Raw genomic sequence first — 26,096 nt, forward strand, 5'->3', positions numbered from 1 at the left:
AGAGAGGGCTGCAGGAGTAAAGGAAGAATGACATGGAGTCATTCTGGGGACATCAGGAAAATAAACAACGGGCCCTTTCTCAAAATGGAACCTTCAGTAGCAACTCAAAATAAGATTGGCAGTGAGCAAGAATATTGTTATTCAAAATGATGACTCGGGTTGGCATATTGATGATGGCCTCTCTTTATTTCCAGTTCCACATATCCTGCCACACATTCTGTATTCCCACACCTGCACAGGTGTCATTTGGGACAAGCAAACTAAAAATTCCAACAAGGCTATACCCTTAGTCATACACTCTGTGATCCTCATCTTAGGGCTTAATTTTAATCAGGAGCCTGCCATTTTTACAGATAGGTCGTTCAAATCAGTAGCACAACAATTTGTAACATTTGCATCTCTTAATTCATAGACCTCTTTGGCAGTCTGTTGAAGTCTATGGACCCCCTTCTCAGAATTCTGTTTTTAAATGTACAAAATAAAATATTATAGCATTACCCCCAAAAAAACCCTCAATTATATTTAAAAACAGTATATACATACACGTACATGTATATGTACATGCACACACATATATATGTATGTGTATACACACACTCACACACACAGTTCATAGACCTTAGGTTAAGAACTCTTTAATAGAATTTGTATATTTGAATGTGTACATCTACCTCTAATTGCCCTTTTGACAGGTATAGAATTTGACATTGTATAGAAAGAAGATCACCATATATTAAAGTTGTTTCTGTTTTTAAAATGCCAAACAAAGCCCAAGAGGTAAGCTAAACTGCAATGAGTAAACTATATAAGTACATATGTTTTGTGTACTGTATGGGTATATATGTATATGTGTATTAAGATATAGAGATATGTTTTATGAGAAAAGCCTTAAGATTCTCGTAAAGATAAGATATTTTAGCCCCCAAGAATATTTCCAGTACCTGAGCTGTCCAGGTCCAGTGGGAAAAAGGTATGTAGGTGAACATTTGTATTTACTGGAAATCTTGAAGAGAAGCAAGAACTATTTTTCTTATTTAATTTTTAGCCAGTGCAGGGTCCTGCAAATAGTAGTTACCTGAACAATGCTTGTGGAATCGAATAGAACTGAATTGAATCATTTTGCCTAAAAGCAGCATCATGCAACAGTTTGTTCATCAGTTTGTGGTAATCAATTGCCACCATAGAATAGATTTGTGGAATGAGCAGCAATCTCAACTCAATTGAATTGAGAATTCAATTATCCCTTTCAAACTCCAATTTACTCCCTCTCAGTTATTCTGCTTCTGATGCTGTTCTTGCTTAACTTAGATTTTAGAGGTACCAAATGGGCAGAGAATAATGAATTTTTCTTCCAGTGCAATTTTTGAAGACCCGCCCCCCAACTAAGTTAAGGGGTAGTAATCTTCTTAGGTGAGTGGAGGAAGTCCATGCACAGAGAAAATTAGAGTCCCTTGAAATATTTTAGCATTTAATCACCCTTACAAGATGGATTACAATACCAAATCTGTGCTGGCAAACCACTGACCTGGGCAAGCCTGCAAAGTACTAACCTATATATACCCTTTGACTCAGCTATACTACCACTGAGCCTATACATAAGGGGATCAAAGAGGGAAAGGACCCATATGTGCAAAAATATTTATAGCAGCTCTTTTCATGCTATCCAAAAGCTGGAAACTAAAGGAGTATTCACCTACCTATTGGGGAATGGCTAACCAAATTATGGCTTATGAATGCAATAGAATATTATTTTGCCGTAAGAAATGATAAAATGGACAGTTTCAGAGGAAACCAGGAAGGCTTGAGGGAAGTGAACAGAACCAGAATTTATACAGTGACAATATTGTAAAGAAAAACAATATGGAAAGACTTAGGAATTTTTATCAATGTAATGATAAACCAGGAGCCCAAAGAATTGAAGATGAAGCATATTTCCAACCTCCAGATAAGTGATGGATTTAAAATACAGAATGAGACATACATTTTTAGAAATGACCAATCTGGAAATTTGTTTTGCTAGATCATGTTTATTATGAGGGTGTTTTTTTTTTTAATATTCAATTGAGCGAGGGGCGGCCAGGTGGCTCAGTGAGTAAGAGCACCAGCTCCAGTGTCAGGATGACCTGGATCAAATCCAGGCTCAGATACTCAGCACCACACCCAGAAATAATAACTGGCCATGTAACCTTGAGCAAGTTACTTAACCCCAATTGCTTTAAAAAAAATATATTCAATTGAGCAGGGCCATGGGAGGAAGAGATTAAATGTTTGTGTAAAGGAAGGAAATAAATAAATAAGGATTTTTTTAAAAACCTGACCTACAAAATAGGCAAAAGAGAAATAATTTGAGAATTATCAGGCTCCCTGAAAACTGACTAGACAAAAAAATTAAAATTATATTTTAAAATATCATAGAGGAAAACTCTCCAGAATCATTTGAGCCATCTAGCAAAGTAAAAATAAAAATAATCCACCAGTTACATGCCAAAAGACACCTGAAACTGAACACACTCATAGCTATTATATCCAAAATTCAGAGTTTTCAGTTCAAAGTAAAAATATCCTGCAAATCATCAGAAAGAGATCAACTATCAAGAATTATAATCAGGATCACACAACATTTAGCAGCACCCCCCATAAAGGAAAAAAAATCTTGGAAAATAACATACCAAAAGGCAAAAGAAAGTTTTATAACCAAAATAATTTATCTCAGAAAACTGGGTAAAATTCTACAAAGGGAAAAATGGACCTCAGAATTTTCGAGCATTCTTATTAAGAAAACCAGAACTGGGAAGCACTTTTTCAATACAAACATAGCAGACATTCTCAACTTCACATGTAATCTTATTTTCTGTCCTACCTTGTATATGGAAATTTTCTTTCTTAGGTGTTTTTTAAGTTGAGAAAAAAAATTGGGGAACAAGGAAAGTGAAGAATGAAGTTTAAGAGGAAGGGTAGGTCTGAAGATAAAATAGTCACAGGCAAAACAAATTTCAATTATAAAGGATGGATTATGAAGAGGGAATTAAAAGTAAAGAAATAAATGATAAGACAGTAATTTAGATATATGTTAGGTAAAGAGAGGAAGGGCAAAGGAGTAGGATTAAACAATTCAAAGTAATAAATACTTATTGATTAATTGGTAAAACCAAATAGGAGATACCAAGTAAATAAAAGACTACCAATGGACAAATTGGGTCCAGGATTGAATGAGAAGAGGAGAGCAAGATGGCTTACTCTCAGGAAACTGCAAAACTTTTTTAATTATCCCAAGTTGCCCATGGAAACAAAAGCCTATCTTTTTAATATCAACATTCTTTGTCTACTGCTGCAGCAGCAAGACGCAATGTACAATGTCTTCCAAAGAATTAAAAAATTAATATCACATGTAAGGCAATGGGAGGCACATGATGGGCATGAAAAGGCTGAGGCAAATACCAATGAGGAATTTTGAAAAAAAAGGCATTCTCAAGAAAATGTACAATAAGCAGCATGGCATACTGTTTTTCATTGCTAACTCATAGCCAACAGAGAGGCCTGCAAATAGTAGGTGCTAAAAAAAACATGCTTGTATAATTGAATAGAATTGAACTGTCTAAAAGCAGCATCATGCCATAATTCCATCAGCTTGTGGTAATCAGTTGCCAGCATAGAATAGATTTGGTGGAACAGCAATTTCAACTCAATTGAATTGAGAATTTAATTATCCCTTTCAAACTCCCGATTTATTCCTTCTGAGTTATACTACTTCTGATGCTGTCCTGTGTTCTTGCTTAACTAAGACTGGAGAGGCACCAGATAGGTACAGGATTTGGAATGAAGAAGACCTGGATTTGAATTCTACCTGAGAGACTTATTGTCTGTGTAACCCTGGGAAAAATATGGAACATCTCTGTGCCTCAGTTTCCTTATCTATAAAATGAACACAGACTAGGCTCAATAGCTTGTCTATTATCTAAGGAAATATTATCTAATATCTAAGGAAAGTCTCTTTCCGCTTTAAATCTACAATCCTACCATAGTAAGATAAGATGGACTGGGCACATAGTGAGGACAAGAGATGACAGGTCAGCATCCAGGGTGTTCCATGTGTATACTCATGATGTTAGGAGAAATCTAGGAAGGAAGGAATTTATGGATGGACATGGGGAAGAACTGAAGTTGTAATCCATATCATTGGAAGGAACTTTCAAATCACTGAGTTCACAGGCCAATTTCAGCATCTTTTTGCTCAATTCAGTACTTTAAAAAAATTTTTTATTTTCAAAAATTATTTTTTATTATGAACTTGACAAGCATGAACATCTTTATACACAAAGAAAAACAGTAAAAGAGAATTGTATATGAAACTATGAATCTCTATTAAGTATAGTTGAGTTTTTAACATATATATTATATACATATATATATATATACATATGTATAATTTGATATAATAATATCCATTTTACCTTGCTTATCTGTGTCCCTTTCAGAACTTCCTTGTTCTCTCTTCTGTGTATTTTTCTTTCTTTTCGGCATCACTATTACAACCTTTGTAATACTCTCTTGTAATTCTCTTCCCACCAAATAATAAAAGCCCTGCCTTGTAACAAATGAGGTTAGTCTAGCAAGATAAATCCTTACCTTGACCACCTCTGAAAATGTGTCTCATTCTGTACTTCTGGTCCATTAATTTTCTACTAAAAGTTAGGAAACATGTTTCCTTGTCAGTTTTCTGAATTTGTGATTAGCCATTCACTGCATTGTGAGATGTTCTCAAGTCTCTGTGTTGTGGTTTTTTTTAACCCCTTTCTTCTACAAACTGTTAAATCTAGAGAAACGAAAATGTATAGAACAATTTCGATATACATATATCTGTAGTACTATCTGTATATGGCAAGTATCATTGCAATAAAGAATTTTAGTGGGGTTTTTTTAGCTGCCAGGCAAACAGATTAAACAAATTTCATTCATATTTCTAGCCATATAGTCATTCAGCAAACATTTATTATGTTCTTAGTATATGCCAGGTATCATGGGGAATAAAAAAGCAAAACAAAATATGACCCTTTACCTCAATGTACACAAAATAAGAGCAAATGAACGAACAAACAAACAAACAAAACCAGGAAAGAGTAGTCTCATAAGAAATAAAATGTTATGAGAATTCAGAGAGGAAAGTTTTAAAGGCAGCTTGTTGATATGATTATAGCAAATTCTCTATAATGAATCCAAATACTTAATTAGTTTATATCTTCTTAATTTAAAAATACCTAATATGCTAAGATACATCAGCTTTTTACAAAGTTCTTACTTGTTATTTCAGTATGAAATTTAACCTGCAGGCACGGAGGAAAGGAGAAGATGAAAGTTAAGAAGTTTCTCTTGGAAGGGACCTTGGAAATCATCTGGTGGTTGAAGACTAGAATGAGAACCTGAATGCTGTAGATCTTTCCCCAGTTTTCTTTCCCTTACCCCTACTCCATAGATTTCCTCTCTTCCTTCAAAATGCAGCTCAACTCTTCCTGGCTTCCCTGTCAAACTACCTTGTATTTCACTGCTTTGGATTTATTTGTATTCACATAAGTCTATTTAGCAGCTAGGTTGCTCAGTGGATAGAGTGGCAGTCTTGGAGTCAAGAAGACTCATTCCTGAGTTCAAATCCAACTTCAGACAAACTTACTAGCTGTGTCATCCTAAGCAGGTCTCAACCCTGTTTGCATCAGTTTTCTCATCTGTAAAATTAACTGGAGAAGTAAATGGCAAACCACTCCAATATCTTTGCCAAAAAAAAAAAACCAAAAAGGGTCACGAAAAGTTAACATGACTGAAAAACGCCTAAATAATGAGGAGACCACTGTGGTACAGAGGATGGAAAATGGCCCTCCAAGCCAGGAAGGCTTTGGGTTCAAATCCTGACTCTGACCTCTACTAGCTAGGTGCCCTAAGTACAGTATCTCAGGCAACCCTCTAAGACTAGAAATGGCAGAGAAGGTGACAACCTGCTTTGGTAGAGGGAGTTTCCACTTCTGAGAGTTCAGAAAAATCAGTAAAATCACAGTATTAGTTCCAATCCTTATATTGATATGTTTGTTTTCTCCCTAGTTAGAATATAAGTTCCTCAACAATAGGGGTGGTTTCATTCATTGTATTTGTATACCTAATACATGGTACATTCTAGAGCAATTAAAACCTTTTTTGATTAATTTTCACTTTTCTCTTTCAAGTACGCTCTTCATAGCTCTTTTGTTCATTTCCTTTACTCCTTAATACCTCCCTTTGGTGGAAAATCTACTTAAATTCATAAATCCCACCCCAAACACAGAAAGATCCTATGTGTGCAGGAAATAGTGAGGGATAGTATGTGTGTGTGTTTGTGGACAGTTTCCTATTTTCTCTACTGAACTCAAATGGTTATTTTCCCTCCGTTCTTATTTCCTGTCTACTTTGAAAGAGAAAGGGAAACTGATCTTCATAGACTTTCACCCTAGCCTCTAAAAGTATTACAATAAAACTATAATCAATGAAAGGAGGCAGAAAGAGCATTGGACCTGAAATCCAAAGACCTGGTTTTAGTTCCAGCTCTTCAGCTTTCTATGTGACTTTTATTGTTTTAACACCTGCAAACAAGGACAATGATGGCTTCCCTACTCATATCCCAGAGTTGTTGTGAATATCAGATGATATAAAAATGTGAAAGTGAAACTCTGAAAATTCTACTGGTATCAACATGAAAGAAAACATGTATAGAATGCTAGTCAAGGCAGGGACCAGTGTAGGCTCTAGAGGTCTGACAGAGAAACCTATTTTTCTTCTCTTGGTAGGAAACTTTAGTAGATTATAGGTGGTTAATGTAGCTTACACTTTCAGACATAAAGAAGATTTCATGCAAGGTTGACCACAGTTTATATTTATTTGCACAGTCAAGGTTGTTAAAGCCAGCTGTGGCTGAATAAGTCTATTATTTGCCTTTTTGTTGTTGTTCCTGCTTGCTTTGGAACAAAACCATTTAATGCCACACCCCAGTGATTAACATGTGGATATGTGGTGTATTTAGTGATTTTCTTTTTCTTTTTAATTAAGGGAGAAAAATTTTAAAAGGCTGTAGTGCCTAGTTAAATTTGCTGGGATTTGACCTCTTTGAAGAGTTCAGTAGGATTCAATTACCTCCTGAAATAAATAATGTAGAAGGCTACCTTTCTGTTAAAGTTGAAAAAGTGAGTAAGAAGATGGTTCCACAGACAATGCTATGAATCTCTTTGGGTACTTTCATATAAATGTGAACATAAGCCAATAGAATCAGGTTAGAAAATATAGTATATAAATCTCTTCTTGAAACTTGCTAGAACTAACAGTTTACAAGGTCTTATTTCCTTTTCTGAATTAGCCTTTGGAGAAAAAAGACCTCCAATTGAAAGTTTTTTGCTGACCATTGTAAAATACAATTGCTAAAATCCTTTCTATGCTTTCCTTTAAAACACATTAATATAGTGAAGCAAGAGTTTGTGTGGTTTTTTCCAATACACCAGGATGCTGTGATTAACCTGAAGTCAGTTCAAGAACTAGGCAAACAACTGGGCTTTGAATGGACAATTGTTGCTAATGAGCTGGGATTCAGCAGAGTGGAAATAAGTCAATTTCACACAACTAGCGCTCAGAAGAAGATTCAAGCAAAAAAGATGTTGGAATGCTGGTATGTTGCCTAAGAAGACTAAAAGATCACTTCTTTTCTCCATTTTCATTTTTAAAAATACTCATCTTTATCTTTACCTCAATCATTCTGATGACTTTTGGTTACATAACTATATTTAATTTTCTTTTCATAACTGGAAAAATGGGTGTTTAATATCCATTCAATTTTTCTCACCAAAACTATACTTACAAAAAAGAGATACTATTTTAAAAGGAATAGATATTAAAATGTAATAAATTATAATACCTTATGCTTTTATACTATGTTCCTCTGGCAGATTTAACTACAATAGCTCTAAAAAAATTTTTTTTAACTAATTGAGTTCCAGAAATAGATATGAGGCACACACAAATGTAATCACTCATAGCTAACAAGTGTCAGAATTTAAAGTCAGACCTAGGTCCCTTGGCTTCAAGTCCAATACTTTGAAAACAAAAATTCACAATATATACAGGGATGAAAACATACTGTCTCTTTTACCAATGTCACTGGCTACTTGAGCTGTCAATCACAAAGTGATAAATGCAATTAGTTGTTAAAGCATCACTGGCTGCCTTGATGTGGATTGATGGCGCATCCACCCAGGAATGGAAATTTAAAAGGCTGCTCCCTTCATTGCTACTCATTCCTCTTTTGATTTATCACAGGAAGGTCCCAGGGAAAAATCTGAGGATGGTGTATAATGTTTCTCTAAATATCTCCAATCTGCTATTAATGTCTCCCTCACCACCTCCTACGTGGGCTAGGGAAATGCCCAGAGGAGACTTCAGCACCTCAAATGCCCCCAAGTATCCTGATGACTCTGCCATCCATGAATTGACATTGGAAATGCAAATTCTAGAATATAAAACCTGCATGTATATAGGACAGGCAACTTTTTATTTTTATTTGAAAGCTGAGTTACTAAATAATGATCCTATTGACAACCCACAGGTATGAACGATCTCAAAATGAGCTGAACAAAACAAAGCTTCTTCAAAATGCCCTGGAACGTGCTGGAAGGAGAGACCTAGCAGACAAGCTCCACTGCCTCCACTGGGGACATCAGAAGTTAAGTAACAGAGTGGAGCTACCCTCAGCTTTCCCCTTTCTCATTATTGTACACAAAACCATTAATAACAAAGAAGGGCTGAAAAAGATCAATGAACTTAGGTGAAATTTTGACTAAATACATTTGGATAATTGGTTTTTAATGACTCAATAAACTTATCACTCTAAAAAAAGTTAGCATCAAAGAAAATGTATCCATATTATTCCATTACAAAGTCATGTGGCCTTCCATGTCATGTTACCTAATATTTCAACCAAAATAACCTAGGTATAATCTAGATATTGATTTTTAAAAATATTGTGTGCCCTTGTTTTTTTTTTCAATAACTTCAGAGAGGTCACACATTAGAAGTATTCTTGTTTTACAGTATAGTTTTCATATTTAATTAACTAAAGTTACTGCTATAGCCAGATCCTACTTACTTACTATAATGAGATATAATAAATAGTTGCAGATATCAGTCCATAGATACCTTGTATCAATCAGCTTCATTTCAGAAATATGTGTTTTGTTCATAAAAGTTATGTGTGCCGTGTGACCTTGGGCAAGTCACTTAACCCGTCTGCCTAGGTTTCCAGGGAGGGGTGATAGATATCTTCACATCCACTCACCCTATTCCAAGGGAGAGTTTGGTTCCTGACAACACGGAAAGCAGGAAGTTGGAGTCAGAGGCTGGCCACTCTTTTCTCTCCTCAGAGAAAAGGTACTGGGTTGGAATTATATCTGTCTTTTTTTTTTTTTTATATTATGTCTAGGGAAAATAATTTTTAGGTTCAAGTTGCAATGTTATCCCTCTTAATGGGGAAGGAGTGCCCACAACCTATACATATAAGGTTTGACTCCCTTTCCACAAAATGAGAGTCTCACAATGAACAAAAGTAATAAACAGCAAATAAGCCATTTATCCAAACTGATAGCAAACAGAAATCAGAGAAGGTATACAGATGAGAATACACTAGACAATTCACAGAGTCAATTAGTTCAGAGAGCAAGATATCTCAGCCCAACCTAGAGAGTGTCTCAGATCTTAGGCCAGGAGAAATTTCCTCAAATCTCTAGCTGGAGGCAAGGGTGTTACTGAAGTACTAGTCCTTTCCATAGTGGTTTCTTCTCAGAGTTTTTCTCTCCCTTCAAAGATCTTTCCCTGAAGAGAATCTGGAACTGCCAATCTTCTCCCTCAAAGCTGTAAACTAATAAATGAAAATTTTTCTCCCCTCTCAAGCTCCAGTTAACACCAACCGTCTCCCCCTCAGTGAAGGACTGAGTAGTAAGTCTCCACCAATGAGGAAAGTCTTATACAAATGGACTTTAAACTGAGGCCAACCCCTACTTGGTCGTTGTTTGGGCCCTGATTGGCTCAGAATGAATGTAAATTTTAATTATTTCTGTTTTGGTTGGAAAACCTGAGTATCTTCCCCTCCCAGATGTATTTTTTTTCTTTTTTTGAGTAGGTAAAGAGGTTATTCTCTGCCTCATTTCTTATTAAGTCTTAATCACTGAATGGGCATTGCCTCAATCAAACTGAGACCTGTTAAAGACTTTAGATTGGAAAGGATAAAGTCCTCCACTGCATCCTGGGCCAACTCCAGTTGTCCTAATCTACATCTGGCCACTGGAACCAGATGACTTGGGAGGAGAAGGTGAGGTTGCTGACTTTACACATCCTTCCCTCATTTAAATCCAACTCCCTTGCATGTCGTGAAAAGTGTGTAGCTCTTCTCTCAATAAGTAATTGTATCCAAGTGCTTGGGTCAGCTAGGCCTTGAGTTAGGAAGCCCGGAGTTCAAATCCAGCCTCAGACACTGATAAGTCATGTGATCCTAGGTGAGTCACTTAATTCTGTTTGCCTCAATTTCCTCTTTTGTAAAATGAGAAGGATATGTGGAAGTAGTCCAGTAGCTTTGCCAAGGAAACCCCAAAAAGGGTGTCAAAGAGAAACAGGACTAAAAATCGACTAAACAACAATTGAACTACTAGATGGGACTTCTCTTACTGGACATAAAACCTTAAATTTTTTCCTCTGGTAGGTGCAGCTGCCCTCTTGCTCAAAGTTCACATTCCACATAGCCTAGACTTCTTCTAACTCTCTAACTCGTTCTTTTGATGGTCACACCAGGTAAAGCCAATAATTATTTGTCTAATTAATTAGTTTTTCTATCAATCAGAGAAAGGTATTCATGCTTCTTAAAGGGGAATAACAGGACTTTAACACCTTGTGTTGTTGTTCAGTCATTTCAGTCTGGTCTCCATTTTGGATTTTCTAGGCAAAGATACTAGAGTAGTTAACCATTCCCTCAATCCACTGTACCACCTTGAACCCTATTAACACATTAATACTTCATTATCTGTGATTAAATGCTTAAATTGTGAACTCTGAGCTGGGGAGTAGGGTTAGAGGGGGGGTTAAGGAGAGGAGATAATGAAATTCCTCCTTCCTTACAAATTTTCCTCAACTTCTCCCTCCCAAATTCAGATCCCTGTCCTTCTTTACAAGTCCACACCAATCCCTCTCAATCATCTACACAAATCCTTCTGCTTTTTATTCAGCTGAAATTATAGAGGGTAGTATTTCTAGCCTCTCGAGCTTTTGTTGAATTCTTGCTCATCAGGTTGTGAGCTCTTCTTTTCCCCCAGTTTTGTATTGTCTACAACTAGGATAAACATATCAACTCAATCAACAAGCATTTATTATGTGCCAGATACTGTGCTAAGCACTGGGAATACAAATAAAAAATAAAAATTATCCCTTAGGTCAAAAAGCTTACATTCTAACATGAGTGTGTGTATATACACACACATCAATACATATATAAATATATGACATACATATAAAGTAGCCTTAAAAAGGAAAAGTTGCTACAGGTACAAAAGTTTTGAAAGAAGCCAAGGACAGGGACAATTAGGTGATACAGTGGATAAGGCAGCGACACTGGAGTCAGGAGGACCTGAGTTCAAATCTGATACTAGCTGTGACCCTGGGAAAGTCACTTAACCCTGATTTCCTCAAAAAAAGAAAGAAAGAAGGAAGCCAAGGACTCTAAAAGGTAGAGAAGAAGAGGAAAAACATTCCAGGCATAAGTAACAGCCAGTGCAAAGGCACCAAGATGGGAAATGGAGGGCCAGGTGGGAGGAACAATAAGTGGGCTGGCTGGTATGTCTGGATAGTAGAACATGTGGAAAGAAGTAATATATAAGAAGAGGCTATTTCTTTTTTTTTTTAAGCAATTGGGGTTAAGTAACTTGCTCAAGGTTACACGGCCAGTTATTTCTGGGTGTGGTGCTAAGTATATGAGCCCGGATTCAATACTGGGTTATCCTCACTCTGGGGCTGGTGCTCTTACTGACTGAGCCACCTGGCCTCCCCTGAAGAGGCTATTTCTGAAGAGCTTAAAAGCCAAATAACTGTGTTTATATTTGATTCTAGAAGCAATAGAAACCCACTGGATTTTACAGAATAGATATATGAGATAGTCACTCAGGCTTAAGGAAAACACTTTGGCAGCAATATGCAGGAGGAAACAGAGTGGGGAAGAGATTAGAGGCAGAAAGATTTAGAAGAACTATGGAAGTAGGACGGGTGAGAGGTTATGAGGCCCCAAACTAAAGCAGCGATTGAGTAAATGGGGAACAGTGGGCATATATGATGCCGATGCAATATTCACAGCACTCACAAGAGATGCTATGGAGAAAAAAATAAGGAAATTTGGCAACTAATTAGAGATGTGGCTCAACTGACAGGAAGGAAGGAAGATGACACTAAGGTGCAAGCTTAGGGGTCTAGAAGAATGGTGGTGCCCTGACACTAACAGGGGAGCTCTGAATAACAGCACCACTTACTATGGACCAGACACTAATTTTTATTTTTTTTAAGCAATCGGGGTTAAGTAACTTGCTCAAGGTTACAAGGCCAGTTATTTCTGGGTGTGGTTCTAAGTATCTGAGCCCAGATTCAGACACTAATTATTTCATTTGATCTTCACACTAGCCTGAGAGGTAGGTGTTATTATTATCCTCATTTTACAGATGAGGAAACTAAAGCAAACAGTTTAAGTGATTTGCCCTGGCTCACACAGCTAATAAGTATCTGAGGCCAAATCTGAACTCAGGTCTTCCTGATTCCAGACCTGGGGCTCTATCCATTAGGCGGTTTACCTGTCCACCTAACTCACCTCTGAAGTGGAGGAGTTGGGGAAAAATAATGAGTTATGTTTTGGATATATTGAGTCAGTCAATTAATAAACATTTATTAAGTATTAAGCACCTACCAGGTACCAGGAATTCTGGGTGGGGTCAATGATTATTTGTCTATAATGTATTATTACGATTAATCAATTATAGCACTCTGTGCTAAGCATTGGGAATACAAAGGCAAAAAACATTCCCTGATGCCAAGGAGTTCACAATCTAATGGGGAAAAACAACATAGAAAAAAGAAACCAGAAAGGGAGCAGGAAGAGGGAGGACACCCATGGAGACATGATGAAATCCTTCAGTCAGGTGGGAAATGAAGAAGTATCTGCTCTGGAACCTCTCTTTACATAGAAGATCTGGGAGTGCCCACCTCCTGTCTTCTCCAATCAGAGGGAGAGAGAGGCCTGAGGAGGAAGGGGGTACTGAGGAGGTATCAGTCTCAAAGTTGATTTGATCTTGCAGGAAGATGTGTTTCTGGAGACAATGATTTACTGTGAGTCTGAGATACCTATTAGACATTTAATTGTAAATGTGTAAATACATAGTTCATGACATGAGTCTGGTCTCTAGAGCTTAAGAGAGAAACTAGGGCTGGATAGATATGGATCTGGGAGTCATTTTCATGGAGATGTTAATTGAACTCACCTATGTTGATGAGATCTACAAGTGAGAGTACAGAGAGAAGAGGGGCCAGGATGGAGCCTGAAGATCTAGCAAAGAGAACTGAAGAACAGTCAGATTGGTAGGAGGAACAAATAGAAAATAATAAAACAATCTCTCTCTCCTCCTCCTCTCTCTCCCTCCCTCCCGCTCTCTCTCCCTGTCTCTCTCTCTCTCTCTCTCTTTTTCTCTCTCTCTCTCTCTCTCTCTCTCTCTCTCTCTCTCTCTCTCTCTGTCTCTGTCTCTGTCTCTGTCTCTGTCTCTGTCTCTGTCTCTGTCTCTGTCTCTCTCTCTCTCTCTCTCTCTCACACACACACACACACACACACACACACACCACCAAATCCAAACCCAAACCTAAAACCAAACCAAACAACTTAGAGGAGAGAACATACAGATATCCAGGAGAGTGTGGTCAATAACGTCATAAGAAGCTGAGACGTCTATAAAGAGGAAGATTGAGAATATCCCATTAGATCTGGCAATTAAGAAATTCCTGATTCTTTTTTCCTATGGCATCCATGTGTGAAGGACTCATTTACTCCTACCGTGTTTCCCCGATAATAACACACTGTCTTATTATTTTTTTGGACAGAAAAACACCAGAGGGCTTATTTTCAGGGGAGGGCTTATTTTAATGAACATTGACAGCAATTTTAATAAACAGGTAAATGTGAACAAAAAAATGTACCTTTATCCAATAAGCAAATCACTGGGGAAGAACAGGATGACGCGCTCACTGCTGCAGCTCTGATTGGATGCAGTTCGGAGCGCAGTGTGCATTTCCGGGGGGGGGGGGGAAGGGGGGAGACGGTGCATATAGAGGGTACCATAATGTAGCGTGTAGCGCAGGGGATCACCTTCACTACAGTAGCAATCTCAATAGGGCTTATTTTCAGGGGAGGGCTTATTTTAGAGTAATCTTACACAGTAAGGGGAGGGATTATTTTCGGGATAGGTCTTATTATTGGGGAAACACGATGGTAAACACATCACAAAGTCAGTAAGTGAAGAAGGGCCTGAGGGCCACCTTTCCTTCCCTTAGACTATGTGGTCACAGGAAATGGTCTTGGAATTTATTTTTTTTTTTTTAAGAACATACCAGGGTGAAGCCATTTATTTTTGTTGTTCTTGTTGTTTTACAAGGGGGAAGGGAGGGCAATTAAGGTTAAGTGACTTGCCCAAGGTCACACAGCTAGTAAGTGTTAAGTGTGTCTGAGGTCACATGTGAACTCATGTCCTCCTGATTCCAGGGTTGGTGCTCTATTCACTTTGCTACCTAGCTGCCCTGGTCTTAGAATTTAGATCTTGTTTTTTCCTTTTCAGGAATGGGGAATGAAATACCTGGCCTGGGAATTTGAGTAACTCAGACCTCAGAGCCAAGGATTCTGGACTGGATGTTGTAGCCAAACTAGCAATCCTTGAGAAGCCAGGGTGCCAGGAAGCAAACTCAGTTTGGGGGAGGAGGTCTTTGTATTTGGAGCTCTAAAAAACTAATGCTATATAAATCCAGAGCTAAACTATGAACCTAATCTCCCTTCCCTCCCCAAATACCTAGGTAAGAAGGGGATCAGAGGAAGGGGAATTTTACTTAATGACCTAAATGAGACAGAAAAAAAAGAAGAAAGATTAGATCATTTGATAAAAGGAAGAAATTAAAAGGAACTATTAGGTTAAGCAAAACTCAAAAACTAAGGAAAGGGATAGCAAATGGGAGCAAAGGAGTTTGAAGCTGAGGGTAACAGAGATGTTGGGAATAGGATTGCTTTAAAGTATATTTATCTAACATAAATGAAGAGACAAAGTGCTATCTTCAGAGAGGAAAAGAAAAAAAAAAACAAATAAAAAACACAATAGTGAGGGCAAATAGAAGAAAATACAAACCTAATTCTCATAACCTTAAATGTGAATGGATTAAACAGTCCAGTAAAATGTAAAACAGTGACAGACTGAAGAAAACAAATTTCCACAATGTGTTGCTTATAAGAAACAAATCCTAAAAACAAAGACATACAGAATAAAAATGAGGGACTGGAAAAACATTTACTATACATCAGATGAATCAAAAAAATCGGGAATTGCAATCTTGTTAGCAAAGCATAAACAAAAATTACCACCATAAAGAGACAAACGAGGAAACTACACCTGGTTCAAAGGAATCATAGACAACAAACCAGTAACAATATTAAACTTCTATATTCCAAATGCATTAGTATAAAAACTTATAAAGGAAAAATTATCTTAATTATAAGAAGACATAGTAATACAATCATAGCAGTAGATTTCAGTGTCTCAGTTTTGGACAAATTAAACAAAGATAAAAAGGGAACATAAATAATTAAACAAATTGCTAAAGGAACTATGTATGTGCTGGTAAATGCTTAACAACTAAGGGAAAGGAATATAATTTGGACACACTTTTAAGTTTTGTGCATTGTTAACACTTCGTAGCTTTTGCTGATTTCTGCAGGGTAAATGATCACACTAAAAATTTAACCATCAGATCTCTAGCTTTAGCACACTCCTGAAGGAGGGTAGTAAGGCAGTTACTTAGAGGAGTAGAAGAAGGTCAGGATGTGAAGGACTTTAAAAGCTGAACAAAAAGAAGATTTTATATTTGATCCTGGAGGTAATAAGGAGCCACTGTATTTTATTGAATAAGGGGTGACATGATTAAACCTGCTTTAGGAAGATCCCATTGATAGCTCAGTAGAGGACACACTGGAGTGGGAAGACTTCAGGTTGGGAGACCAACCAAAAACGTACAACAGCCCAACTGAAGTGATGAGGGACCACACTAGGGTAGGGGCAATGTCAAAGGAGAGAAGGAAGTTATAAAGGAGACATGAAACAACAGGCATTGGCAAGTGATTGAATATGGGCAGTGTGAGTGAGAAGATGAAGACAAATTTAGGAAGAGGGGTGAGATCTCTGGGAAAAGATAATGACTTCAGTTCATAGTTTTATGAATTCAATTAATGTTTCTTTCACTACAGATAGAAAATCATGATGGAAAAAAAAATCAGGAAAAAAACATCCATTCATGCATTACCACATACTCTGTAAGCAATACATTCGCTTTTTAATTGTTCTGGATTTTATTTTATGTGATCCTATATTAGCACGTGTAAAGAAGTGTCAGCTTATAACTCATCCGTCCAAAATGGAATGTATTTTATTTGTTTGACTTCCTAGGGAAGGATCTGTTGTGCCTCACCAATTAGTCAGCATTTTAAAACTGTGCATTCACTGTTAATAAGTTCCATGAAAAAGTTACAAAATTACTTTGCAATGTTATGGTTTGCCTTGTCTCCAGTTCTGGAACTATGAGCAAATAAACTCTAACACAGATTCTACATAAAGTGTGTCATTTTTCCCTCTCCCTCCAGCCTCCTCCTTTCCTTTCCCTCTCCTACCTCCACCCCCCACGATCTCACTTTCCTTCCCAGTAGCTTTTATTTTTGTTACAATTCAAATTCTGAACTGTCTCCTTTCCTCTCTCCCCACCCCAAACTAGGGAAGACCACAATTTGACACAGTACAGTACTCTGTGTGTGTGTGTGTGTGTGTGTGTGTGGTGTTTGTCTTTTGTTCTCAGAGAGGACCATGACATCAGGGAGATGATATGACTTGCAATTGACTGTGATTTGAGTGAGGGAGGGCTGTGCAAAGTCACCAGCCTCATTTTCTCCTCCAGAGACATCTGGAACCAGTGTCCAGTAACATTATAAAGCAGAGTGCCCCATCCTGGTCATCACTATCCAAATTTGGTTTTCCCCACTATTTTAGAATGACAGCTTGAGGGCAGAACTTATCTTACTTGCTGGAATTTATGTCCCCAGCTTGGTACAATGCCTGGCACTTAGTAGTAAATAAATGCTTTTTCCCCCCTTCTTGCATTCAAAAATTTGACCTTCTGATTTCATGTCTTACATCAAAAACCATAAAGCCACCCTTCTGTAAAATATTTTAGTAAATGGTATTTGCTTAAAAAAAAAAACAATAAATTTGCTTTTTCAATTAGCATTGGACCAGAGACAGGGACATTTTGGCCTTTTCTTTGAGAACTACACAGATTATTATCTAAGTATTATAATTTAGCCATGTGGGTTTTATAGATTTTCCAACTCTTTTGACTCAAAATCTGTCAAGAACTTGACCAGATAAAATCCCACCTTCTACAGGAAGAACGTCTACCTTAATTCTGGTCTTTTCCCTCCGATAATTATCTCTAATTCATCCTGTATATAGATAGTTTCTTTGTACATAGTGGTTTGCATGTTCTCTCCCCCATACAACTCTGAGCTCCTTGAGGGCAGGAACTGTCTTTTGCCTTTCCTTGTACTCCCCAGCACTTAGCCCAGAGCCTGGCACATACAGGTGCTTGATAAATATTTATTGACTGACTGACCAGTTGTCCTTCCTAAACCATAATTTGATACAAAGTTGACCAAGTAACATTGTACTGATTCATCAAAGTTTTCCTAGGCTCCTTTTCAATCTTCACCTCCATTTTCTCTTCTGAGGCTAACAATTTTCCTGTACCTCTCTCTATGACCCTTCACTAAAGAGGAGTTCTTATTATTTCACAGGCAGGAGGTAGCATGGTATAGTAGAACACCGTCCTCGGTCAAGAGGACCTGGGTTCAGATTTTGCATCAGCTATTAGCTATGTTACCTTGGAGAAGTCATTTGAAAATGAGGAGTTTGAACTTGGCCCCTAAAGTTTTCCCTTCTGTCTCTGACTCTATAGTCCTTCTATTTTTCTGTTTGCATTGTAACAACAAATTATAGTACTGTTCAATATGATGCTTTAGTTTTAATGCTTGTTTCTTTCCTTTCTCCTCTTTCAAATTTTTTTTTTTGAGGGCAGTTGGGGTTAAGCGACTTGCCCAAGGTCACATAGCTAGTAAGTGTTAAGGGTCTGAGGCTGGATTTGAACTCAGATCCTCCTGACTCTAGGGCCGGTGCTCTATTCACTGCACCACCTCATTGCCCCTCCTCTTTCAATCTCTAGTAGATTGTAAAGCAGTTGTGCTTTTGGGATTGTGCATATCCCTAGAGTAGGATTTCATGTCATGGACCCCTTTTCAGAATTTTTTTTTCAAGTTCATAACTGAAGGAAATGATACATTTTAGTGAGAAGTTAGTGAAAATAAATTTGCTTACTTATTTTTTGCCATCCAACCTCACAAACCCCGCCCCCTCCAAGTTCTATTTATAGATTCCTTTACTGGGCTGCATGAATACAGTCTGCCCTACCTCTAATCATACCCCACTGCAAAACTCCTCTGGTTCTGATGCTTTTTCCATTTACTTCCCACAGTCACCTATTTTTTACTGGTATATATCAGATCTTCTGTGCCTGCTACTTCTTGCCATCTCAACTACTGCCCCTACTTCTACTCTTGACCTTTCTCTCCTTTATCCCCCCATCTCTCTCCTTTCTTCCTCAATTCTCCATTGCATGGGGAGTTTGGCTTTCATAGCACTTGCCAACCAATAAGAATATTGGTTTTTTGGGGGTGGCTCGGTGGCCTAGTGAATAGAGCACCGGCCCTGGTGTCAGGAGGACCTGAGTTCAAATGTGACCTCAGATACTTAACACTTACTAGTCGTGTGACCTTGGGCAAGTCACTTAACCCCAATTGCCCTTCCAAAAAAAAGAATATTGGTTTTCATTTGGGGTGAAGGTTCATCAGCCAGTCCACAAGTCATACAGAATCTTTAGGCCTTATGCTTTCATCTGTCATTGTTTCTTGCTTAGACTCTTTTTGGTTTCTGTATTTAGCTATTCTATAGGATCAAAGTTGCCAGAAGCCTAGGCACCAAAAAGGTGGACCTTTTAATATACAGTAATCTCTTTGGGAAGAAAAGAAGCACCCCAGCCCACCTGCCCCAGAGATAAACAGCCTATATTGCTTTCATTCATTACTTGCTACACGATAGTGATGCTATCATTAGTTTGTATTTTTTGTCTGGTCTCATCAAAACTCTGTTTTGGATTAACAGATCTAGTTAATCTAATCTCTGTAAGAGTGATAAAAAGTGTGACTGCCAAAATTGCAGGGGAAGGAGTGACAAATGCCAATTTTTTTTAATGTACATAATATTTTTTTAATTTTTTTTTTTTGCAGGGGGTAAGGCTAGGCAATTGGGGTTAAGTGACTTGCCCAAGGTCACAGGGCCAGTAAGTGTTAAGTGTCTGAGGCCTGATTTGAACTCAGGTCCTCCTGCCTCCAGGGCTAGTGCTCTATTCACTTCGTCACCTAGCCACCCTATTTTACCTTTTCCAGTTACATGTAAAGACCACTTCTTTTTTTTAAGGAAGTAACATTCCACATATAACTATTTTCACATTAATTTTGAGTTAAGGAATAATGTTCCTATTTAATGGATAACATAACTTGATATAATCACTCACAAAAACAGGTCCTTGCAGGCCCATGATGGAGCACTGGTTGGATAGCATCTTTCTTTCCAAGTGTTGTAAGAATTTTATAAAAAATTTGTCTTGAGGTGCGGCTAGGTGGCACAGTGAGTAGGAGTGCCAGCCCCGGAGTCAGGAGGACCAGGATCCAGTTCAGGCCTCAGATACTTAACACCCACACAAGAATAACTGGCTCTGTAACCTTGGGCAAGTTACTTAACCCCAATTGCTTTAAAAAAAAAAAGTCTTGATAGGAAAAAGTGGAGCCATTATTACAATAATGTACTTAGATAAATTAGCAAAGACCTTTCATAGAGGTAAGTAATCCAGGTACTACTTAATTCCAAATTACAGATGATGACCTGGGGTCAGAGTTAACAGATTCTAAAGGAATGGCATTACCCCCTAAGGCTCAGACTTTTTCTTTTGCTGCCTTTAACAAGTCAGCAGATACAGAGATTCTTACAATCTAGAAACCACACAGTTATTCCTTTGGAAAATTCAATGCCCTTTATCTTCAGAGTTGAAAATTCTTGTTAGAAATTAAATTCTTTACCTCTTCAGACCAAACACATCACATACATCCATAGGACAATTAACATTGGATTAAATTCAAGGAATGGTGGCAATCACCATTCCTTAAGATCAGATGGGTCATATACCTGATCTGAAAGATGTCAATTTAATCTTACTACCTGGAAATTAGACCAAGGATGTTTTCCTGTCACCAAAAACCAAAAACAAACTCCTCTGCCAGTTTTGTTACTAAGTGAGCAAGAAGAAGGTTTTCAAACGGAATTTTGGATGGGGAATCAAGGAACTTGGGATCTACAAACAATTTTTATTAGTAAGCTTTTATTGTCTTTAGGCAAATCATGTTACTGTAAAATCTCTTATCTCAAGGGAATTTTAAAAATAAATTAATTTAAGCTTCTTTCAGAGAACTTCATTAAAAAATAAAGGTCTTAACCTTTATTTTTTTTAAATGGTGGGTATTGTGTATTTGTAAGGATTTTCCTCCAGGAACTGATATAGTTGCTCATTTATCCTTGCAAATAACTAAGCTGGGCACATAGGGGTCTGGTCATAATCACTATCTTTTGACTACACTGGCTTTTTAATTTTATGTTTCAACATTCAAAAACAAAGGCTAGACCTGGCTGGAAGCAAATTTCTTGCCAAAAATATACTTGCACTGCTGAAAAATCATTTCCTGTGGGAGTTTAATCTCAATTCAGTGGCAGACTTAACAAATAAAGGCTATAAGATTGGTGTGGTTGGTTGGTTGTCCTTCCTTCTTGAAGAGGAACTTGTGAGGTGAAATGGATTTGAGTAAGGAAGAGCTGCCCAAAGCCATCAATACCAGTACTGTGAACAATCTCCTTTACCAAGGGGCAGCCAGGTGGCGCAATGACCTGGGATCGAATCCATGCTCAGATACTTAGCACCACACCCAGAAATAACTGCAACCTTGTAAGCCATGTAACCTTGAGCAAGTTACTTAACCCCAATTGCTTATAAAAAAAAATCTTTAACTACAAATTTCTTTCAAAAAAGAGCATGTGGTAGAGTTGCCAAGATTTCAAATTCCATTTAGGATGCGGAAGTTTTTAACTTGGCTTTGGTGAACTGGTTTTTAAAAAGTATTCTGGGGGCATTTAGGTGGTGCAGTGAGTAGAGCACCGGCCCTGGAGTTAGAAAGACCTGAGTTCAAATCTGCCTTCAGACACTTAATACTTACTAGCTGTGTGACCTTGGGCAAGTTACTTAACACCAATTGCCCTGCCTCCCCCCCTCCAAAAAAGCAAAAAAAAAAATTCTGATACATCTATTTCATTATAATTGGCCTTTTTTGTAATCTTATGTATTTTACTTTAAGCATTTAAGAAGACATTAATCTAGGGCGGCCAGGTGGCTCAGTGAGTAAGAGCACCAGTCCCAGAGTTGGGATGACCTGGGATCAAATCCGGGCTCTGATACTTAGCATTACACCCATAAATAACTGGCCCTGTAACCTTGAGCAAGTTCCTCAACCCCAATTGCTTTAAAAAAAAAAAAAGACATTATTCTGATTATGGGTCCTTAAGTTTGGTTAAGAACCTCAGGTCAGGTCCTGGATCCAGGCAAAAGTTAGTATTACATTCTTACCTCAGGCAGGCAGAGAAACCAAAGACCACCCTAGGTCAAATACTACAATGTTTTTGAGAAGAGGGTAATTATTTATACGTAACATTTATTCAATGTATAATTTATATTAAAATGTTGTATCAACTAAATTAGAGAAAAGCCCTCAGAATACAAGTAGCAACTACACTTTGGTCGTCTATTCAGAAGAGGGAGTTTCTTGCAGTTCTGAAAGAAGTCTATCCTTTGGAGTTTCTCTTACATTATTGTTTCCAGAAGAATAAAAGAAGAAAGGGGTGCATGGTTCACAGAATTAACATAAAACAAGTCCATATGCTCTAATAAAAACCAAAACATGCAATCTTTGGGAGGTTAAACCTTGAGAGTCTGCAAGGGAATACTTAAATGGAAAAATATGGATCAAAAAAAACCCCCATCATCCAGTTTGTGTTCTTAAATTGTCAACTTTTAATAGAAAAATAGCTCATAGCTGATAATCAAGAACTTTTATAGTATTTTTACAAACTTGGTAGAGTATTTTTCTCAATGCTACACGAAAACAGGCCTTATACACAGCATTTTTAAAATGTTCATATTTGCTGGCACTTGATGTTATAGTCAATAGACACAATTACTACTAAATTCAATAAAATACTTAAGTTTATACACACCTTCACATTCAATATTCTCTGACATTAACCATAAAGTAACAATCCATCTCCCACTGAAAAGCTCTCTAAAACCATCACCAAAATTGTATATCCAAAGTCTCTTGGGGAAGTAATTCAAGAAATGACCACTGCAATAAAATTCAAAATAGCCTAAATATTGTCTTGTGAAAAAGTTGTTGATATGATTCGAATATATATATAGATATATATAAGTATAGCATATAGTTCAAAATATCAAGGTTTAACAAGGCAAATTAATTTTTGGTTTAGGAAGGTTTTTTTTTTTAAATGATCTCTTGACATTAATGGAAAGGAATGTCATTTTAAAGAAGGCAAGTGTCATTTGGCAAATTCACAAACTTTCACATTTCACAACTGATCCTTGAATTGCTTTTCAAACAAATAGTGGAGTCCTGATTTTTTCCTTAGGCTAGTAAGAGATCTATTCTAAACTTTGTGGCAAATAAAATCACCTTTTTGTAGCCTAAATTTTGGGGATTAATCTAAGATTTCAAATATTGTATTTCACTTTAAAATATGTAAGAAAAAATTACATTGGTACTTTGGATAATCCACTATTTTCATTATCTGAAGGAAAAAGTATACTTTTAAACATTTTTTCCATCAAATCCTATTTCCACCAAGTTCCTAATATAAAATCACAATTCAATCTTTCAAAAGTTACAATGCTTATGGCAATTCACAGTTTTAAAATGAACAGCAAGCTAAATTCAAGCTTATCAAAGCATAAACATACTAACAAAAATCTAATCAATCCGTCAGTGCAACGGATGATTAAATACTGAGAAAACAGAGAGCCTTTTTAAATTACCATCTAGCTTATTTTGCATAGCATTTTACTATTAAAGGTAAACCCTGGACTTCTTTCTTTAGCACAGTAAATTAGTAAATAGGTTGCATTTCTTTGATCTGTAATGTTCTTTAAATATTTATGCTTAAATCTTGTAATAATGCAATACATTAATATTTCCAAACACTGTTCCCTACTAAACCAAATCATCAGTTTCAACTTGTTTTTTAATTGGGCGGTAGAGGGAAAAAATGATGGGTGGGGGAACTATTGAAATACATTCCATACCAATAAACTATTCTTCCCAATCAACATCTTTATAATGAACCCTGCTGCATAAATGCATTCCCTCTGGGAGCCACTTGGACCCAGACTTCATCTTCTGAGAAGGAGCTGGAACTCCCTGATTCTGAGTCGAGTTCACTGAGTCCTTCTAAGTCCCAGTCGGCACTGGATTCACTGCGAACATCATCTTCCTCTGTGATGAAACTCTGTCCTGGCTCAAGGCAGGAGGGGTAGACCCGAGCAGAGAGGCAGATGAAGCCCGAGTCATACTGCAGAAGTCCCAGCATAGTCCCTATGTTGACCCAGCGGTCATCACTGGGTTCATATTCATGGACCGTGACCCTGTTCTTCTTCCACTGCGGGGTAGTGGAGGTGATGAGCAGTAACTTCTGCCCATGCCGGACAATCTGGTAGTTGTGGGTATCTGCATCCAGGGGAATGTTGCTGATGCGCCTCCACTCTCCCCGGGCTGGGTTGTAGACCTTCATGACCGGAATGTCACATATGCAGTAGATCTCCTCGTTGAAGACACAAGCCTCCTGGAAGTCGCTGCGCTTGAGGGAGGCACAGTTCAGCCACTGGTTGCGGCTGGGGTCATAGCAGAGCATCCGTTTGTTATTGACAGCGTACAGGTAGTCGTGAACCATGATTAGTTCAAAGGAATAGAAGGAATGTGGCACCGGGGCCACCAAAACCCACTGGTTCCTCTGGATACTGTAGCATTCTACTTCCTTCAATTTCACTCCTGTCACTGGGTCTCGACCTCCCAAGATGTAAATGTAGCCATTGAGGTAGGCTAAGTCCATGCCCTCTCGGCACATGAGGCGGTCAGCCAGCTGTTGCCAACTGTTCTGGGCCGGATTATAGACCCAGAGCTGCTTCTTGGGCTGGGCGGCCAGGTAGATGTCATTGTCTGGGGACACACAGACTGCTGAGGAAGTGATGGTCTTATTGTGAGCAAGACTGGTCAAAGGCGATGGCATGGTGTAGATGTCTCCCGAGTAAGGGTCATAGCACAAGAAGGGGTCCTTGGGGTGTCCGAAAAAGATGACCATCTCTTTAGCCATCATGCCTATTCGGCGGGCTGGGCTCTCGGCCACAGGGCCGGTGGCGCTGCTAGGGGCTGGCAGGGCGGGCTGTGGAGTCTTGACCATCGCATCCCCAAAGCGGGTGCGCAGCGCAGACTCGATGAGCCCTGGGCAGTAGCGCTTGACGAAGGGTTTGGAACGCAGCCCCTCCAGGTAGGCACGGTCGCGGTCTCCAAAGTGCAGCCAGCGCACGCAGCGCAGCACCTCAGGGGCGCTAGGGCCGCGCTCCAAGGGGGCAGCCTCCAGCCACTGCACAGCCACGGTGCACACGATGCGCTCGCTGTCCACGTCCAGGCTGTCCAAGCGCAGCACCTCCTGCAGCTGAGCCAGGCTCAGCTCTGCCAGGGACTCCTCACCGCCAGGGCGAGGCGCCCCACTGAGCTGGGAGAAATTGCGGGCCACAAAGGCCAAGGCCTTGGCGCGCAGCTGCGGGTGGTCGAATGCATCCGCGAACTTGAGGATGGAGGCACAGTTGGCCACGTCTAGGCGGCGGGCCAGGAAGGCAGCGCAGGCCTCACGCACATACTCGAGCTGCAGCATGTCCGCCGCAGCGTAGAGCCGCTGCACGTTGGTCTCGCTCACCGACACGCGACCTGTGTAGCAGTAGTCCAGCAGCAGCGCCAATGACTCAGCGTCCACGTCGTGCATGGTCACACGTGGTTGCTGGCTCTCGAACAGTCCTCCAGTGAACATGCTCTTAAAGTAGGGGCACGCGGCCGCCAGCACGTTGCGATTGCATGCGAAAAGCCGGCCGGCGCCAGGCCCCCCGCCGGGAGCAGCCACCTCGATGGTTACATCGCACAGCAGCCTGGCATCGTAAAAGGACTTGAGCTGGGCCAGCAGGGCTGGGGCGTGGGCCGCGTCCTCCAGCTCCTCGGGTCCCGAGAAGAAGGAAGAGACCGAGGGTCCGGCCATCTTCCTGGGCCGCCTTCCCCCGCGGGGGTTGGGCAGGCGGCGGGGGCGCGGAGGCTCCTCCCGGGACTGCGTGGTGGCGGTAGAGGAGGCGCGGGCGCCGGGCCGGAACTGGTGCTAGGGCTGGGACTGAATATGGGGGTTGTCTCCTTGCTCCGAAGCGGGCCGCCGCCACCGCGCTGGGCTGGCTGCAGCGCC

At 39.1% G+C, this 26,096-nt stretch overlaps 1 protein-coding gene across 1 annotated transcript; it reads right to left on the reverse strand.

The window, feature by feature from the left end:
• Positions 1-22,575: 22,575 nt before the first annotated feature.
• On the reverse strand, positions 22,576-26,096 carry LOC138146638 (kelch repeat and BTB domain-containing protein 7-like). Its single transcript, XM_069068642.1, has one exon. The coding sequence runs from the start codon at positions 25,899-25,901 to the stop codon at positions 23,931-23,933; it is 1,971 nt and encodes a 656-aa protein (XP_068924743.1). The 5' UTR covers positions 25,902-26,096; the 3' UTR covers positions 22,576-23,930.

The sequence above is a fragment of the Petaurus breviceps genome, unplaced genomic scaffold (assembly GCF_028583685.1).
Source record: "Petaurus breviceps papuanus isolate PSGF00001 unplaced genomic scaffold, PetGlider_PUasm1.0 90769, whole genome shotgun sequence".
NCBI lineage: Eukaryota > Metazoa > Chordata > Mammalia > Diprotodontia > Petauridae > Petaurus > Petaurus breviceps.